The sequence below is a fragment of the Ictalurus punctatus genome, chromosome 17, assembly GCF_001660625.3.
Source record: "Ictalurus punctatus breed USDA103 chromosome 17, Coco_2.0, whole genome shotgun sequence".
Classification (NCBI taxonomy): Eukaryota; Metazoa; Chordata; class Actinopteri; order Siluriformes; family Ictaluridae; genus Ictalurus; species Ictalurus punctatus.
The window spans coordinates 3,789,348-3,808,800 of NC_030432.2; the positions used below are offsets into that span (position 1 = coordinate 3,789,348).

Sequence of the window (19,453 nt, forward strand, 5' to 3'; positions counted from 1 at the left end):
GAATATTGTAGAATATTGATTTGTTGTTGATACAAGCATAGGATAAGCACGGATATTTCTATATTTCTTTCATTCCTCCTTCCCTCTTTATGTGTCCACCCTCTTTCACACTTTAGGTAATCCTGGTTGTCCTGGTCCTCAAGGTCTTCCTGGCTCGGACTGTGGGAACCCTAAAGGAGGACAGAGTGGTGAAACAGGTTTTATGGGTGGCGACGGCCCATCAGGTGAGCGAGTGTGTGCCTGGTCATTTTAAAATCGAGTAACCGAGTACAGATATGTCATTCAGATCGAACAGATAACATGAGGTGTACATTGGGACTGGGATTCGTGAAGATAGCATTTTGCTGTACTGGAAATGTGATGAGATAAAAGGCGTCTATGCCATTCAAACTTCGTTTATATTAGGCTAGTTTAGGACTTTAATTCTGCGCTGATTTACACAGCAATCTTCAACATACACCTCCTAAGTATTAACATACTAACAGAAATGTCTGTCATTATTGAAGGCTTTAACTTAACTTTTACTTCAGGTCGTATGACGACGTATTTCTAACAACAATTTCGGAAATTTTGGGTGTTTAAATATATAGATTACGTGACGTCAACATTTATAGGATTGTTAACAACCCGATAAACATGATTACAGAGTATAGTGTCTTTGCTCTTTTTATCTGTTGGGATGTTTTAGGACCTAGGGGGCCCATGGGACCGGCAGGCCTGGCAATACCTGTGCTGGGGGATGAGGGGGACCCAGGTACACATGGTCCTCCTGGATGTAAAGGACAAATAGGTGATCGTGGTCCCAATGGCCAGGTCGGGGTTTCAGGCCTCCATGGACAGAAAGGTATTCTGGACAAATATGAATATATGAATATGTAAAGAACATCATTAGGAACTATATTCAGAGCCTAAGAATTATATCATAACTTCTCAAATGCTATTTCTGAACTCCCCATCAAATTATTCAAATGACCTGCATGTACTTTACACCTCCATAGCTAGCAAATTTATCGGATCCAGCTCATCCTAGAATTTTTGTGTTTTTTTTTAAATCAGTTTTTTTCAATGTAAACTGATGTGTTTAATTGTGTGCACAACTTAATGAATCCAAGATACTATAATAAGTAAAGGTCCTGAAATCATAGAGTGCGCAGGATGTTGATTATTGTATCCTGCTTTTAATTTGCTATTCTGTGTAGTCGAATGAATAAAATAATGCCAATGTTTTTTGATAACGTCCTGCAAAGAATACGTGCCGACGGTTTAAAGCCTACAAAACATTCTCAGTTTCGAAACGTACTGTTTTTCCGTTCTATCTCGTATCAGTAAAGCTTGTAGTTTCAGCTAAGCCACTTTTGTGTAACTTCTCTAACCGGATATACCAGATTGCTCGATTCATTATCTGTGTCATCAGGTGAGCAAGGAGACCCAGGGCTTATTGGAGATCCTGGACCTTCTGGCTTACCAGGAGAAAATGGCAGCCCCGGGCTCAGGGGCACTAAAGGACCACAAGGAGACCAAGGTCAGCGTTCTTCAGTAAACAGGAGTTTTTTGTGTTTTTTTGTCAAGTTCTGTTGTGCAATATTGAATTTCTTATCCTCAAAGGTTTTGGAGTTCAGAGATTTGTACTGTACTTAACATCTACAGTTGACATAAATTAATAAGAATTAAAATATTTTTCATTTACACCACATGTATCAATTACTAGACAATCACAGCAAAGAAACATTACAAGATAACCTTAATCAAAGAAAGACTTTATAGACTTGTTGGCAATTTTTTTTTGTTTGACTATGTTGTGCATTAAATGCAAAAGTGTTATTATTATTATTATTATTATTATTATTATTATTATTATTATTATTATTATTATTAATTTTACTACTAAAAACTACCATTAAAAAATCTAGTCTGTTTGATAGATTAAATCTAAGAATAAAAAATTATATCATGTATTACACGTGCATTCCTTTACTTACTCACTCTCTCTCTCTCACTCTCTCTCTCTCTCTCTCTCTCTCTCTCTTTGGCTTTAGGTTCTCCTGGACATGTAGGGAATATTATTCATAGGGATTTCAGCAGGCCGATTCCAGGTCCACCTGGACTTCCTGGACCTGCTGGTGAATCTGGCTTTCCAGGACTTACAGGAATTCAGGGAAGTGGAGGTCTAAAAGGTACACATGAGCACACACACACACACACACACACACACACACACACGTTTTACATATTGTCAGCACACATTGTCACAAAGTAGCTTTTCAGAAATCTGGGTCCAGACCCCTAACGAGCAAGCTATAGGTAACAGTGACTAGAAAACACTTAGAGGAAACAGACTCGAAAGGAAAGTCATCCTCTTCTAGATGATCGTTGGTTTTCATATAATAAAAACGACATTGATAGAATGATTCCTTTTTGGCGTCCACATCGCATCAGCTGTTAACAAATGTCTTAAGGTGGATTTTATTTTCAATTTTTTTTTTTCCACTACTTTGGTGGAACCGAGCGCAACAGCACCAGTAATGGCCGTAAATAAAATAAAAAACAAAGAAGTGAGGATGGGGGTGATTTCTTTGTAAATAAATAATATATATACATAAATAATAATTAATTATTATTCATGATAATAAATTATTCAACCTTAATCATGTCATTGTTGGGCTGCTGATAAATATTAGATATATGACAGTCATAACTATAAAAGATAAACACAGCTACAAATGTTTTAAAAGATATTGAATGTGTGTCATGAAGTGTTGACCTGTTGATTATTCACTACAGGAGGATGGAGCAAAAATCTACTCTTTGAGTGAAAGTCAAAGAGTATCTACCTTGAAACATACTCAATTATTCAAAGAAACATATAACTATCCGAGTCAAAGTATATACTTGAACTGATTAGCCAATATTTAATAACCCTGCTGGAACAAATACTACGGTTTATAGAGCATTACCGACAGAAAAATGCAGAAATCTAGCAGCAAATTTAATGAACCTAACACTAGCATACCTCAACATTTGATGGTGAATATATAAAGACTGATATTGAATTTTTGTTCTGTGTCGGTGACAAAGGAGACGACTCATCATTAATTGATTATCGGTACAGCCAAGAAATGAGAACAACTTCCTACATTATAGATGCTTGTCCTGCAGATTGTCAATACGAATCAAGCTTGACTCCTCGTTTGTCCATTTTTTGTGACTGTTAAATAGTAATTAAAATGTGTGTGTGTGTGTGTGTGTTGTAGTGATTATTGGATGGTCCTGGCCTCCTTTGCTCAAAGAACAAATGATCAGAGTTATCCTAAAGATAGCACTTTCATCCAAGTGTATTACACTGCTCTGCGATGCAGCAGTTTGAAAAGATGCAGTTGGCTGGCTTTACATGTCTCAGAGGACACAACAACAACAACAACAATATGTTCCAGATTTGCAGTCATGGGTAGTATATTTAAAACACAATTAAAATGCCACGGGTACAACAGGACAACAGGAGACCCGAGTGCGATGCTGGCAGAAGAGCTAAATTGCTTCTTTGCTCGCTTTGAAACATCACAACAACAGCACTCATCTGCTCCAGCCTTGCCTCCACCCTCATCTGGCTCCCACACCAGTCCAGCCCTGCCTCCATCCCCTCCTGGTTTCTGCACCACTCTACTTACTGTGAGGGAACAAGATGTTAGACGGATGTTTCTGGCAGTGAACCCCAGGAAGGCTGCTGGCCCAGACGGAGTACCTGGTAAGGTGCTCAGATCGTGTGCACACTAGATTACCCACATCTTTACCAGAATCTTCAATCTCTCCCTGGCCCAAGCAGTCGTCTCGTCCTGCCTAAAATCAGCCACAATCATTCCAGTGCCAAAGAAGTCTCCCACCACTAGCCTGAATGATTATCATCCTGTGGCCCTCACTCCAGTTATCATGAAGTGCGTTGAGAGGTCGGTCCTTCAGCACATCAAGGACTACCTCCCCCCAGACTTCGATCCTTATCAGTTTGCATATTGCACAAACAGATCCACAGAGGATGCTATCGCCGTAGCTCTCCACTCCATGTTGAGACATCTAGAGCAGCAACAGAGCTACGTCCGGATGCTTTTTGTGGATTACAGTTCGGCTTTTAATACAATCATTCCAGATATTCTCATCACCAAATTGGTCACTCTTGGCCTCCCTCCCTCACATGTGCCTGGATAAAGGACTTTCTCACTAACCGGGCTTAGACAGTGAGACTCGGACCCCACCTCTCCTCCACTCGCACGTTGAGCACCGGTTCTCCACAGGGCTGTGTCCTGAGCCCCCTCCTGTACTGTCTACACCTACGACTGTAGTCCGGTCCACAATAACAATCTTATCGTCGAGTTTGCTGACGACACCACAGTGGTCGGACTCATTTCAAAGGGAGATGAGGTAGCCTACAGAGAGGAGGTCCTGAACTTGGCAGCCTGGTGTTCGGAGAACAATCTGGCTCTAAACACTAAGAAAACCAAGGAGATCATTGTAGACTTCAGGAAGCACAACACTGAGCTAACCCCTTTTTCATCAATGGTGAGTGTGTGAAGAGGGTCCACACCTTCCGGTTTCTTGGCGTCCTTATCTCTGCTGACATCTCCTGGACAGACAACATCACAGCGGTTATTAAGAAGGCTCAAACACGGCTACACTTCCTGAGGGTTCTCAGGAAGTACAATCTGGACCCCAATCTGCTGCTGATCTTCTACCGCTCGTCCGTCGAGAGCCTGCTGACATACTGTATCACGGTGTGGTACAGCAGCTGCACCGCGACAGACAGGGAGAGGCTTCAGAGAGTAATAAGAGCAGCACAGACGATCATTGGCTGCCCTCTGCCCTCCCTGATGGATATTTACAACTCCCGTTGCCTCAGCAGAGGAAAAACCATCATTAAGGACAGTTCTCACCCTGGCTTTGATCTGTTTAATCTGTTGCCCTCAGGGAGACGTTACAGGTGCATCAGAACAAGGACTAATAGATTCAAGAATATTTTTTTCCCAAAAGCTTTAACCATTCTAAACACATACATGTACTGATTTCACAGTATAGGTACATAGTGTCTCAGAACTGTGCATATTGTAGTACCCCCCCCATTTCGTGTTGTTATATTTATTTATTTTATTTTAATTTATATTATCTTATTTATTTTATGTACATGTTGGCACGGAACAAAAAGGAGTGGCTCTTAATTTCAATGTACATGTGTATAGTGACAATAAAGGCATTCATTCATTCATACTGGTATAAAGGTTTCTGGCTAACAGAACATCCTGTATGCATTTTGTTCTTTATGTTTGCTAAATTTCTCTCATGGAGTCTTTTTCTTTTTCATCACAGGTACAAAAGGCCTAGTGGGAGATCAAGGGTTGGATGGTGAACCCGGACCACCTGGCCATATCGGACTTCCTGGAGACCCTGGACCGGAGGGTGCCAGAGGTTCACCAGGCAGGCAAGGTGTGTTGGTGTGTTTCTTCTAGATTTGCAGTGTGTTTGGCTCCATCCATTTTTTCCTGAACCCTGACCAGTTTCCCGGTCCCTGCTGATGAAAAGCATCCCTACAGTGAAGCATGGTGGTGATAGCATCATGTTGTGGGGGTTGTTTTTGTTCTTTAAGTGAGCAGTGGTGGATTTCTTTGTGCCAAGGCCAAAAAGTTCAACAAATCAATGGGTTTTCAGGTGTTAAATGTTCTTTCATTGAAGTAAGATTAATCCAAATTTGCCATCTTGTTGTCTCTTTCTCTCTCTCCCTCTCTCTCTCTCTAGGCCAACAAGGACCTCCAGGAGATGAAGGTCCTCCCGGCCCTTCTGAGAGTTTCAGCGCAGGCTTCCTATTGGTCATCCACAGCCAATCAACAGCTGTACCTGTTTGTCCTCAAGATATGTTAAAGTTGTGGGAGGGATACAGCCTACTGTACCTTGAGGGGCAAGAGAAAGCACACTCGCAAGACCTGGGTAACAAACACAACATGCATACCTACACATACTAAACGGTGTTTAATCTATCCCTGATCTGCTAACGTATCTAAGTTTTATTTCTCCCTCTGTGTGTGTCTGTGTGTGTGTGTGTTAGGTCAGGTAGGGTCGTGTATGCGTGTCTTCAGCACTATGCCCTTTTCACTCTGCAACCAGCATGCCTGCAACTATGCCAACCGCAATGACAAATCCTATTGGCTTGCCACCACTGCTCCATTACCCACAAGGCCCGTGTCTGGGCTGGACATCCAGCCACACATCAGCAGGTGTGTGGTGTGTGAGGCTCCATCACCGGCCATTGCCATTCACAGCCAGGAAAGACTCATACCCACGTGTCCGCCGAATTGGAGGAGCCTCTGGATTGGATATTCTTTCCTTATGGTTAGTCTGAGAGTTTGTGTTAGCGTGTGTGTGGAGTATGGAAGAGGGAATTGAGCCTGTTTGCGACACCTGACCAATCACACCCGTATGTGCTTGTTGATTATCCCATTTCAGATTTAGTTTCCATTTTACTATAATATAATAACCTCCGTGCTCTGGGAAGGCTTATGGAGGGTGGTTGTGCGGGGATTTGTGCCAATTCGGCCATGAGGGCACTAGTGAAGTCAGGTACCGACTATCTGCACAGTGAATCGTGGTGGTGGTAGCATCACCTTGAGCGTTACCCCTGTGTTCCTGCTTTCCTAATATCCGTACCTGGTGACTGACATTGGTGGAATCATATATGCCCATATATTACACCATATGTCATTCTAATATATATATATATATATATATATATATATATATATATATATATATTCAGTTAGGTTCCTCCTGATGGCAGGTGTGTTTAAATAGGTTTAAATAGGTAGAACTAAAAAGTACTTCGTATTTGTTTCACATCTACTAATCTCAACATAGTTAACATTTCAACTAAGTCAAGAACATATTTGCAAAAATTTGCCTTTTCTAGGTTAAATACTATGTTTTGAAATGATTGTGAAAATGCCTTAATTTAATGGCACATGATATGATGATGTCATCTCTGTACATCAGCACACCGGGTCAGGAGATGAAGGAGGCGGCCAGTCTCTCACATCGCCAGGAAGCTGCCTACAGGATTTCTTCACACATCCATTCGTGGAATGCCAGGGCCCACAAGGGACATGCCACTATTTCGCCAACCTCTACAACTTTTGGCTCATGAGTTTCAATGGCGAGCAACCAGATGAGCAACCAGAACTGATGACCTTAAAAGAAGCGAGCCAGCAGCGTGATTACGTTAGCCGATGCAGTGTCTGCCTGAGGGTGTGAGACCAGCCTGGAACGGTCTCGCGCCCTCCTTTGTGACGCTACAGAGGATGTAAGATGGGTGGAGTCATAATAACCCCATTTTTAAAAAAAAGAAAGAACTGAACGGTTTGTGATTATTCACACTGAAGAAAAACTGTGAACGAGTTTGTACACACTTTTTTTCCTCTCCACACTTAATACTTGAGGGTTCGAGCAGTGTTTTATAGCTAGTGATTCTGAGCACCTGGTCTCAAATTATTGTCTGATTTGTAAAAAAAAAAAAAAGGAATAAAATTCCACAAAAGTTCAACATCGAAACTCAATTTAAACATTGCCTTCACGGTACAAACTTAAGAATTAGAGTGCCTTGCATAAGTATTCAAGCCCCTGTTCTTTAACACCTTTTTATTATACTACGGCCTGGAACTGAAATGGACTTAACTGGGAGTTTTACCAGTTTTTGGTTTTACACAATCGTTAGTGCAAAATATTTACATCGTCACCGAGTAAACGATAACTAGACGACAGTTTGCTGTTTGCCTCTCTGAGACAATCACTTTTGGCTGCAGTTACAGCTGCAAGGATTACGCCTCAGTCGTTTTTGCAGATCTGGTTCCGTACCGTTTTCGCCATTCTTCTCTGCAACATTGCCGAATCTTTTGTCAGACTGGATGTGAACAGAAATTCTCTCAGAAAGTTTTGCCACAGATTCGTGACCGGATTGAAATCTGGGGCTTTCAGCTTCTTGGTTTTTGAGCCACTCCAGCATAGCTTTGGCAGTCCGCTTAGGTTTATTGTCTTGTTAAGGAGGTGAACCTCCACTTTTCTTCAAAGATTGCCTTGTATTTGAATCCATCCATTCATCTTGCCCTTAACCCTGACCAGTTTCCCACTCTCTGCTGATAAGAAGCTTCTCCGGAACATACTTCTACCACCACCATGATTCTCAGTGTGGATAGTGTTCTCAGTGTGATGAGCAGTACTGGGTTTCTCCCAACCCTAACGCTTTGCATTTCAATTTTGATCTCCTAAGACCAGAGAAGCTTTTTCCACATTTGGGGTGGGGTGTAAATACTTATGCAAGGCACCTTAGCGTTTTACTAGTTCTTATAACAAGAATAGAAAATGAATCCAATACATTATAGTTGAAAATGATTGTAAATGCTGAAAGGAAAGCATTGATGAAAGGTGGTGTGCCGGTTTTACTATGGGTTCGGTCGTAACAACATGGTGCTAAAGGTCATTGCGTAGCATTTCCACCTACGGAGCATCAAATGCTCAGTTTCTTCTTTATGATTTACTTTATTTTCTCCTACCTTATAGCTGTGGTTTCCACAGAACCTTGTAGCCATCTGTCTGTAACGTTATATATGTGCATCATTACTGCTGACTCTCTACTCAACCTCAGTGTGCATGCAAATATTCATATATTTCATGGTTGCATTTAACGGCACATTTCAATATTTGCACTTTATTGGAATTGATACATATTTTTAGATGCTTGAGTGTTTCATCTTGTCTTTTTTCCCTGGGAAAGTCAACTAAAAGCACCAGCCGTGAACGCTTGTTAGAGAATCTTCCCTAAAGTAGATGAAAGTTTTTTCTGGTTGTTTCTGTTTGTGGTGCTATTACTAATTATTACCAGAATTAAACCAAACTAACTCCAGTATTCAGTATTCTTCACCATATCATTTTACAGTAACTGTGGATATGGGAACTTATAGGTATTATACTGTCTACGCTACCGGATGTAAATATGTTTCACTGTTGAAATGACAGTTTATCATCTTTTAATTTATTTAGGAAGAACTTATTTTATATACGGAAGCCCTGAACCGAAAGTTGTGGGGTAAAATAGAAATTTTTTTTAAAACTGCATAATTGTATCATTTTATCCATTTCGACAAACATCGCAGAATAAACTCGCGATCCCTGAATGAGGCGCGGTGAGCTTGTTTCTCATCTCCTGTCTATTTGAAGCGAGCTAAAATGACGGACAAGATGTCACAGGAAATGTTTTAGCTCACGTCACTACGTTGCTAGCCGCTAACTTGCTAGCAACCGAGCTAGATTTTCTCGCTACCTTAGAAGTGGTCATCAGTAGAGCTTTGGCTAGCTCGGGATCCATCCTCAGGTGAAAGAATGAACTAGCGCTCGTGCTAAAAGTTCTGGTGTATGACGAAACTTTGTATCCGTAAATATCTACATTTAACGTCATGCGAACTATTTCGTTCCTGTTCTCACTTATGTTATAGCAGCTATAATGTAAGTCATTCCCTCACCGGCCCTCAAAAAAGACAAAAAATAAGACAAACAATATATAATTGTGTTACCCGCATGCTACAGGTTTTTTTTTTTATTATTATTATTATTTTTTTTTACTGCAATGCTTTTTCAAATCTGTCCAAAATAAGGAACCTTAGAAGACAGGCGCTTTCCGAAAGAAACAGACTTTCCAAGAAGAACGTCAAAATGTCCTCAGGAACATGTTGCGCATCACAGATGATCACGAAGGTTGGAATAGTAATCACGTGGATATCAAACACGCACCTGTGGACATTCAGGACATGGAAATGTCGCTTCTCGCTCCTTTGCTGTACGTCGAGTCGAGTCTGATGTGATCTGCCCAGTTCTTTTCGTTTGTTTTGTTTCTGATTTAGTTTTATTTTTGTTTGTAGCGTGACTGTTTGTATTGTTTCTTGTACAAGGTGAACATTTTATTAGCGGCCAGTGCAGTTCCAATAAAAGATACCGAGTTCCCAGATTCATCTCCAGTGCTTTTGTGATTTCGTTCACGCTCCGTTTTTGTTTGTGTTGATATTCAGATTTCAGGTCAGAACGCTGACGCTCATCGATGCTTCAGTCCCTTTAAAAATGTTGCTTCTTTCTAGACATGAATGCATGAAATAAGCAAAAATATCTGCTACTGTAAAAAAAAAAAAAAAAAAAAAAAACAGTCTAGATGTTTAAATATGCTTAATATTTGTTTAATGTTAATCTTGTGAAAAATATTAGGTAATATACAGGTATAGACTAGCAAGTTAAAAACAGCAGACCTGTCTCAAATCGCATGTTTTTGTACTATTTCGAATTATTTTTGAGTATATTACAGCACCTTGCTGTAAGTATAAGTATTCGCCCCCTGTTCAACTTTTCCACGTTTTGTAGTGTTACAACGTGGAACTGAAATGATTTGTTTGCGCACACAAAACCAAGCACATCTTCTGGGAAATAAAGTGTACAATGAAATTTATGTTCTAGCTTGAAACTACTTTAAAAATGGCCTTTTCGACCATATAGCCACACCCACTAATTTATGACAATTTGCATAATATGCTAAACAGATCATATACTTCATAAACTAGAGGCAGGGCTTGCAGCCAATCAGATTTTAACAGGCATTTCACACAACCAGCACTGAGCTATAATCACACACACACACACACACACACACACACACAAAAAGATGTAAGTATGGTTAAGTTTTGTATGATTTCTTTATTGAGCCATGTATCTGGGCTAGAACTGACCACTGGTAGTGCTTTCTGCAAGGAGTTCTTGGACCCCGCAGATCGCTGCTTGCAGCTACATTTCTCTACTTTGTTTTCCAGACTCTCCGTTTTCAGCTGCACTTCCACTTCCTGTTGAGTCATCATGGCTGCATTGTACTGCATTGTACTGCCAGTAAGGAACACCATCCTGACTGAGAAGCACGATGGTGGCAGCATAATGGTTTAAGGATGTTTCTCATCTGCAAGGACTTGCGAACCAAGCAGAAACGACCTCAAGCATAAGGTCAAAGCTACTATAGAGTGGCCTTCTAGGAAGCTGGATGTTCTGGAGTGGCCTAGTCAAAGTCCTGACATTAGCCATCATTGTCCCAGATTGAACTGTTCTGCAAAGAGGAGATCTTCAAATCTAGGTGTACCAACATTGTGGAGATCTACGCAAAAAGACTGGTAACAGCAGCTCGATTCTGTTGAGTAATGTCTAATTAATGTCTTTTTATTAGGCTAGGACATTATTTTATATATATGTGTGTGTGTGTGTGTGTGTGTGTGTGTGTGTGTGTGTGTGTGTGAAGAAGTCAAAGTATTGGCAGAAAAGACCAAATGCTCCAATGCTTCAAGGGACCACTTTCAAAATATTTATCGCTTTGGCTCAGAGACTAATTGAGAAACAAATATGTGAAAAAAGGACCTTACTCGGGTTAAAAGGTACGTCCCAAAATGTAGGATTTATTTACAAAAATAAACTTTCATCAATAAAGACGACAGCCAGCAAAACACTGCTTATCCAAGCCAGTGGAGATATCTTCTTACATTTCATAGTGCAAATGATTAAGACTTATAGGAGTGCATATACACAAGATGAATTGAAGCCAGTTAACTTCATAGCAGATGAATAAAGGCCAGGTTTCTGGATAGAGAACGATCATCTTTAAAGGATCTTCAATTATAATGTCTTATTAGTCCGAAAGTGCAAGTGATAGTGATGTATAACCTGGCATAAAGGTGCATTAGTAATACATTGCACTGTAACATACTTCTACTGACTCAGTAGTGATCCTGATTTATCTTTAAAAGGTTTAAAGTTTTTAAAAGGTTTTTACATCTTTGGGTTAAACCTCTGAAGTCGGCGATGACGTATTTCCTCGATGTTGGGCTCAGAGTTGGTTCTGAACCCAGGAGGTGGTTTGCGGTGAGCATACCGTCCTGCAGAACACATATTTAAACACTCGGTCAGTCCTCCATGTGGCCTGTAGGTGGCAGCATACACAAACTTGTGTTGTCACAAACGCTCCTAAGGATTATTTACAACCGAGTTGACTTTTTCAAAAATCATGGCGCTTCAACTACAGAACCCATCTAAAAATGACAACTCAGGAGCAACCATCCTCAAAACCAATGTCCCAATGAATCACTTGTGTTTTATTTATTTATTTATTTATTTTTTAAGAGTTTAACCTATAAAACCCCTCACCTTGGTCTTGCAGGCTGGCCCTGATGGCTGCCTCGTACTGCTCCTGCTCCGTTAGACCAGCTGTATAAGGGTGCTGAGAGAATGCCGATGGCTCAGCTAGGTTGTAGAGACCCTGCCTGGAGTACGGGGAGCTGGTCGGTGTGTAGGGCGTTCCATATCCACTATAACCTACACAGAATAAAATCCAAGAGTGCATCCTGGTCTGGAACATGGTCACCTTAGACCTACCAACCTCCAAGAGAAATGATACATAGTCCTTCCAAACGATCAGGGGGTGGTAACAGGAAGTAGAGACTAAATAACCAGCTTTAAAAAATAAAAAGATACCATAGTAACATTGATATGGGGGAGGTGGGTGTAAAAACCCCCCAAAGTGCTGGCATAAATAATAATTACAGACATAGTGCATCTTTCAAGCAAGAACATGAGTCGAGACGACTAATCTAAGATGGAGGCGGGGCTTCCAGGGGGTCAGTTAATATCAGAGAGTTCAGAACACCTACCCAACTGTCAATCATTCCATATTTGCATGATGATTGGCTCATTTGATGTTTTTGTAAGGGAGGGACTTTTTGAATTTTGGAGCGATAACCTCATACCATTGAAGTCCAACATTAATACCGTAGTACATTCCATCCTACTATACAGTTCCTGAGTAGAATTACTACTAAATTCACATCAAAACGCAAATCTAACAGGGTTCAAATTCTTACCTGAAGAGTTATAGTACGTGCGAGGCCTGCCGTAGTTTCCATGACCACTTGCAAAATCTGTGGGACCAAAGCAGACTTGTTTACGGGTTTGTAAATAAAACGTGTTTTGAGACTGAGTTACTATGAGGGCTTTTCCGTTCATATGATGTGGGTGCTGAAGCTGGCCTGCGACAACGGTTCCATTCTGGAAATATCATGAGCTGGGGGTCAGTTTGTGACCGTTGCCGTGACGAGTCGTGTGACAACATGACGACGACTGCCATGAAATAGTGTGAAGATTGGGGTGGAAATGTTCAGTTATGGCGTTATGTGGAGGGCACTTACACACACACACACACACACACACACACACACACACACAGTCTCACCTGCACATGTTTTCATAAGTGTTCTGAGGGGACCAGTAATGTAGAGAAGCCCCACCAAAATACCAGACAGGTGCCCAACAAACGAAGTCCTGCAGAGAGAGAGAGAGAGAGAGAGAGAGAGAGAGAGAGAGAGAGAGAGAGAGAGCACAAGTTGCTACCTGCATGTGCACTGACCCTCACATGCTTACACAGTGATATGCTGTAATTACACATTGAGACAGAAACACTCCCACACAAAATGTTTTCACTGAAGAAAGGTCTGGAAGGTTATAATTATGAACACACAGACACAAGGTCTCTCTCTCTCTCTCTCTCTCTCTCTCTCTCTCTCTCTCACTCACTCACAGACACATTCGTTCCTGGGGAATAAATATGAGGTTGCACACATATGTAATCCCTTTGCCATCCACTAAATATGTAAATCCAGTAAGTTAGGAATAACACACAACAGGGTGCATTGTTCTAGGAAAAGTGTAAGTGTGTGTGAGAGAGAGAGAACCCAGTGTCTTACCCTGGGTTCAGGATGTGTATGAGGACTAGCTCCACCCAGCAGGCGTAGCGTTTGGCCACAGGAAACCCCATGATGTATTTGACCCCGCCCGGGTTATAATAATTGTTCACAACTTTCAGCCCGAAGAGAACACCTACGACAGACAGTAGATTATTTCATACAAATCTCTCACATCTTAACGTTACTTAACGTTAAAACCGAACAAATCGCACAGACGCACGTACGGACCCGAGAACCCTACAGCGCACTGCATGCTAAAGGAGGAATCGTCCGTGAGTTCCGTTAGCCCCGCCTCCAGAAGCAGATAGACCAATCCGGTAAGCAGAGAGAAGACGGACAGGAGGTAGGCGAACCAGGCGGTGCCGAGCCTGCGCTCCAGGTTCACGCCTTTCCAGAGGAAGGAGGCCATGTTGAAGTAGAGGTGAAAATCATCGACGTGGTGAAAAGGGGAGAACAGGAGACGATGCCAGTCTCCACCCCAGTATGCCTGCTGTACGCTCACACAGGTCTGGAAACACACACACACACACACACACACACACACACACACACACACACAAAATGTCATCACAAGGTTAAGTGCAAATGGAAGTAAGGTGTAATCAGTGCTGGCAGCTGCACTTTATTCTCTTCTCTCACACTATCCTGTCGATCTGATCTGAGCTCTGTGTCTTCTACACTACCTGTAAGAGGGGCTTGAAAGGAAACAGGAAGAGGTAGACGTTGAGGATGAGCGTCACTAGTGTAGCAGGAGGGATGTTGTCCGTGCCAATCCGGAACACCTGAGACACCAGCAACAGCAGGCCGAGAGGAACTCCTCGCTGTCGGTTACTCATCTGAAACGTACACAAGTCTGGAGTTTCTGCCAGTGTTTTATTTTTCTCAATCCACCAGATTCTTTCTGTGCCTGGCACATACCAAGCATTATCTCAAACTCCTACAGAGGTCACGCACACACACAATACTGACATCCAGGGCAAAAGGGCAGCGGAAACAACGCGGAACTGAGAGGAAAACACACCCAGATTACTGTGAGGGTTTGAGAATGATAAGAATGCCCTGACTGAGCGATGCTCAAACCACAGAATGCCCTGAATGTGAATGAATGTCCTACACACACACACACACACACACGAATCATGCCAGATTCTCCAATTCCCCCACAATATCCACAATATAAAAATGCACATTTCTTTACAGAAAAATATTCACAATATTACAATACTGAAATATTACAATAAGATTATTTGGCCACTCCTCCTTTAACAAACCGACTGATTCTCAACATGTTTCTATCTTTATTTATTTATTTATTTGGGATCAACCCCGACCTGATACACCTTTCACCTTTCTTTTCTCCCTCACCATTTTCCAGCGTCGTTCAACGTTAACGAGATTAATGAGAAATCCAGCGTAGAGCTATGGCAGAGATCCGGCTCGGCTAGTTAGCGAACCATGAATACAGGTGAGGAAGCGGGAAAGCCGGACAGACTAAAGGACTAAAGCGCTGCCGCATCGCTCTCTTTAGGAAGAGATCAAATCAAATGGCATTGTGGGTAATGAGGAAAGTGAGAACAGACCAACATGTCAATGAAAGCCTCACGAAAGCAATGAAAATCTCAGAATTTCATTACAAAATAAGTCTTGGATGTCACTGAAAATCAGTTATATTAACTATAATGATTATAGAGTGGGGTTTTTTCCTTTAACATGCCATATATTTAATCAGCAGTGCACACGGTTCCTTTTAAACTGGCTTTTCGACTTGAAGTTGAAGTCAACACAAATATAAATTCGTAGTATTGCTGAGAATCTTAGGCTGTCAGTGTCGTTCACTGGATGGTTTGTCGAGCGACTACAGAGCACAACGGTGGGATTTCACCGCCACTTCTGCTCTGCAGAAGGAGAGCGATGCAGCGGGGCTTTAATCCTTTAGTCTGTCCAGCACGCTCACCTCCTCATCCATACACTCAGCTCAGACAGATCAGCTTCCAAAACTTTCATGCTAATTTAAAAAAAAAGAAAAGAAAAACTAAACAGAAAAACAATACTGTCATCTCATAGATCACAAACTATCTGTAACTCAACGCAGCGTGTCGTATAGCTGCAACGCATACGACGTTCAAAACATCGCTGGAAAATGGTGCGCAAAAACAAAAAGCCTTTTTATTTGTTTTTATTTATTTTTTATTTTGTAGGAGTTTACCGTGAAACCTGAGAGATATGACTCTTGTGTTTGAGGTCCTTGAAATGTTTTCTCCTTACTAAAAGCACCAAGTGTCTCCCTGTGACGTCAGCACGGCACATTAAGGCTCACTTGTCACGCTGTAACGAAAATACGGCACGGCAAATTATCACCACGATCACTAAACACGTGTGAGGGAAATGATTCATTTTTACTTTGTAATAGTTTTGTTCTTGTTCTGTTTCATTCCCATCTGAGGATAACGCCTAAGAAGGCCATATCATGTCAGTGAGATCAGTACAGAATGTTTATCTTCTTATCGGTACACAGAAGTGTGTCATGCTCTGCGTTTCATATATATATAGTAGTGGTTCAGCACAAGCACTTCAGAGCTCTCTCATTATTCTATCCTGCTTTATTCTATCCTGTATTAACCATCTTTCTGTAATAAACCTTTTTACCTTCAGAGGACGAGTCTGCGAGTGTTGTCTAATTTCCACGACAATTTAGCATCCCTGGCTGGGCTGCGCGAGTCTTTTCAGCTTTTCTGGACAACAAGCAAACCGGAGGATGCTCGTAGAAAAGTTGTCACGCAGGCGGTTTGACCTTTGTGTGCAGAGCGAAAGACCGATGTAGCCTTACCACTGACTGGTGGGAATCAACAAGAATTTAGAATTACAATTAGAATTTTATGAAGTCATTGGAATGTATTTAGAATTAAAATTAGAATTAGAATTTTATGAAGTCATTGTGTATTGCTGACTGTATAGAAGGGAGTCAGTGATATAAGAAATGCGTGTATTACATTGAGAGAAGTATTACATGGAGCGATTTCTTATATGAAATACGGGGAACTTTGCCTCTGCGACGGCAGAGATATAGGTGTTTCTTAGATCACAGCTTCAAACTAAGATATATACCGACAGGTTTATATATATAGAAAGAGATAATAACAGTAAAAATATTTGCTAATGGAAAGAGTCCGGTTCGAGCAATAAATAAGTAAAGAGAGTACTTATTAAGAAGCGCAAGAGGCGCAGTATTTTTGCGGCGGGTTATCATCAAGTGGCATGCCCCATTGACTCATTCCATCATATCAGCAGTACATGATACATTTGGCAAATTTAATGCACAAGTAAATTTTACTGAGATAAAAAATAATAATAAAAAAAAGAAATGATAAAAAAGAATTAAAAAAAAAAAAAAAAAAAGAAGGGAAGAGAAAACTGTAAGTCCTACCAAATTGCTGTATTGCTGTATGTAAACTCTTTTACATTCTTAAGGCTTGCTCTAGTGATCCTATAGGTTATATGATTAATTGAATGTCTAGAGATTTGGCACACACTAGAACATTTTCTGTCTGTGCACGAGAATGCATATTCACTTGATTTTCATAGCATTTTAAATTGATTAAAACTTTGAAAGTTACAGAAGCTGTAAATAAATAAATAAATAAATAAATAAAATAAATATATATGGGGAAAAACATGTAGCAAAGCACATCCTGTGACATATGCTATGGTATGTACAGGGTGCTCATATGTTTGTCCTAATATCACATTTATGCGTGTGAATTACAGGGAAGGATGTTTGAACTAATATGATGTATGGGTTAAACAATGTGCTTTCCCAGAAAAAGGTAGTTTTAGTCCCAGACAGAGAAACAGAAATTTAATTTGGAGACAAGGGAGGAAGGAAGGGGGAGAGAGAGAGAGAGAGAGAGAGAGAGAGAGAGAGAGAGAGAGAGAGAGAGAGAGAGAGAGAGAGAGAGACCCCTAAAACAAAGAGCGAAGTGCAGTATTTAGCAGACTGGAAAGCATTTGCTGAATGGCAGAGCGAGGCACATAAAAGAGAGAAAAAATGTCAGGCAGGGCCCTCATCTCTTTCTCAGTGTGCTAAATTGCAGAAAGCAAAGATATGACTCTTGTGTTTGAGGTCCTTGAAATGTTTTCTCCTTACTAAAAAAACACCAAGTGTCTCCCTGTGACGTCAGCACGGCACATTAAGGGTCACTTGTCACGCTGTAACGAAAATACAGCGTCAGCACGGCAAATTATCACCACGATCACTAAACACAAAAGCAATATTTCCTTACAAACATATTTCATGTGTTTCAGGGTGGAGTTTTCCTTTAACTGTTCATTAGTGCGCTTAATACGGTAACTTTACCGCAGCTTTCTAGACTCTGTTATAGATAAGGCATTGAGGTTTGATATTTTGGGAAATAAATAAATAAATAAAAAAAAATAAATATTCCTTGCACCATCTATAAACAGTCTCGAATGGAAATAATGTAACGTTGAGGAACTTTCAGATCAGGAACTATGCGATTTAAAAGTTCTTCAGTGTTACTTCCGGTCCCAGGAGCTCAACTTACTTACCGTGACTCTGTGCTGGTTTGGCTGGTTTAGCTGGTACTCTTCTCGGAGTTAGTGCTTAAAGCAGTCTGGTGTGTTTCTTTTCAGCTCCTGACACGTTTCTTACAGCGTTTATTATGCCCGAAATGCGTCTCATGTCTATACACGTCATATTACACTAGCTAGTTTTCATATCGTTTCATCAGCAGCCATACCGGAAGTAAACAAACCGAAATGGTGGCTAGCGCAGCACAGCTAAGCAGTTAGCATGACTTCCCAAAACCCCCGCAGTGCTTTCTGGAAATAAAACAACAACAACAACAATATAAATATTTCACATTGTCTCTAGCTGGACTTTTGGTAGTTAGTACTCATAATATTCACAGCTGAAATGAATTTTATGAGCGTAAATATAAGGAGGTATTAATATATATTAAGCACATTATCCTGTCACCTTATTTTAATTTGTCTATCTATCTATCTATCTATCTATCTATCTATCTATCTATCTATCTATCTATCTTCAAATAATAATAATAATAATAATAATAATCCTACAGGATGACCCAGAGACTGAATTCCTTATTGAAGGAACCTTCAGTCATCTCAAAACATCATTCACATATAACATGTCAGGAGAGAATTAAATGATCCTTATGGTGCTTCTGCATGCAAATCGTCCTACATGTCCATTTATTACCAGTGTCACAACAATCACAGGCTCTAAAGCAATAATCACCAACCCTGTTCCTAGAGCGCTACCATCCTGAAGACTTTCAAACTCCCCAACCTTTATGGTGTCAACCTGAGCTTCTAATCATTGCATCGAGAAGTTCTTCATCCGCTAAAACAGGTGTGTTGGATTTTGGTTGGAGATGAAACCTGCAGGAAGGTAGATCTCAGGGAAGAGGGTTGGTGACCACTGTCTTAAAGGATTGTTGTTGTTTTTTTTTGGGGGGGGGGTTGGTCGAACACTTCTCGTGCACCACCTGCAAGAGCCATACACCGGAGAAGCCAAGAGGAAACTGGCTTCATACCATCAGAGTGAAGGATTTCTACTTATCGGTGGCGAGATA

At 40.9% G+C, this 19,453-nt stretch overlaps 2 protein-coding genes across 6 annotated transcripts in view; one reads left to right on the forward strand and one right to left on the reverse strand.

The window, feature by feature from the left end:
• The window catches only part of col4a4 (collagen, type IV, alpha 4), a 54,965-nt gene extending 44,941 nt beyond the window's left edge, over positions 1-10,024 (forward strand). For both annotated transcript variants that reach the window (XM_017490514.3, XM_017490513.3), the window contains exons 40-47: positions 117-224; positions 689-844; positions 1,415-1,522; positions 2,037-2,174; positions 5,350-5,466; positions 5,776-5,964; positions 6,083-6,366; positions 7,024-10,024. In XM_017490514.3, coding sequence (XP_017346003.1) covers positions 117-224; positions 689-844; positions 1,415-1,522; positions 2,037-2,174; positions 5,350-5,466; positions 5,776-5,964; positions 6,083-6,366; positions 7,024-7,281 — 1,358 coding nt within the window. In that variant the 3' untranslated portion in view covers positions 7,282-10,024. The remainder of the gene's footprint in view (positions 1-116; positions 225-688; positions 845-1,414; positions 1,523-2,036; positions 2,175-5,349; positions 5,467-5,775; positions 5,965-6,082; positions 6,367-7,023) is intronic.
• A 1,446-nt stretch (positions 10,025-11,470) lies between these two features.
• On the reverse strand, positions 11,471-18,615 carry rhbdd1 (rhomboid domain containing 1). Of its 4 annotated transcripts, XM_017490517.3 has the most exons (10): positions 18,402-18,615; positions 17,980-18,041; positions 16,482-16,668; positions 14,519-14,671; positions 14,064-14,343; positions 13,836-13,968; positions 13,325-13,413; positions 12,957-13,013; positions 12,244-12,411; positions 11,471-11,975 (listed from the first exon to the last, which is right to left on the reverse strand). In XM_017490517.3, the coding sequence occupies exons 4-10, from the start codon at positions 14,669-14,671 to the stop codon at positions 11,869-11,871; spliced, it is 987 nt and encodes a 328-aa protein (XP_017346006.1). In that variant the 5' UTR covers positions 16,482-16,668; positions 17,980-18,041; positions 18,402-18,615; the 3' UTR covers positions 11,471-11,868. The 4 variants fall into 4 exon arrangements, with proteins under 4 accessions (XP_017346006.1, XP_017346005.1, XP_017346008.1 ...); XM_017490516.3 differs by lacking the exon at positions 17,980-18,041; XM_017490519.3 differs by lacking the exon at positions 17,980-18,041 and having other exon boundaries at positions 11,471-12,019.
• Between the last annotated feature and the right edge of the window lie 838 nt (positions 18,616-19,453).

Excerpts from the sequence above, each read along its gene's own strand:
- rhbdd1 (XM_017490518.3), bottom strand. The coding sequence starts at position 14,671 with ATGAGTAACCGACAGCGAGGAGTTCCTCTCGGCCTGCTGTTGCTGGTG. Across the intron at positions 13,014-13,324 it reads ACTTATGAAAACATGTGCAG|ATTTTGCAAGTGGTCATGGA; the intron begins GTGAGACTGTGT and ends TTGGTCCCACAG. Across the intron at positions 11,976-12,243 it reads GGCCAGCCTGCAAGACCAAG|GACGGTATGCTCACCGCAAA; the intron begins GTGAGGGGTTTT and ends TGTGTTCTGCAG.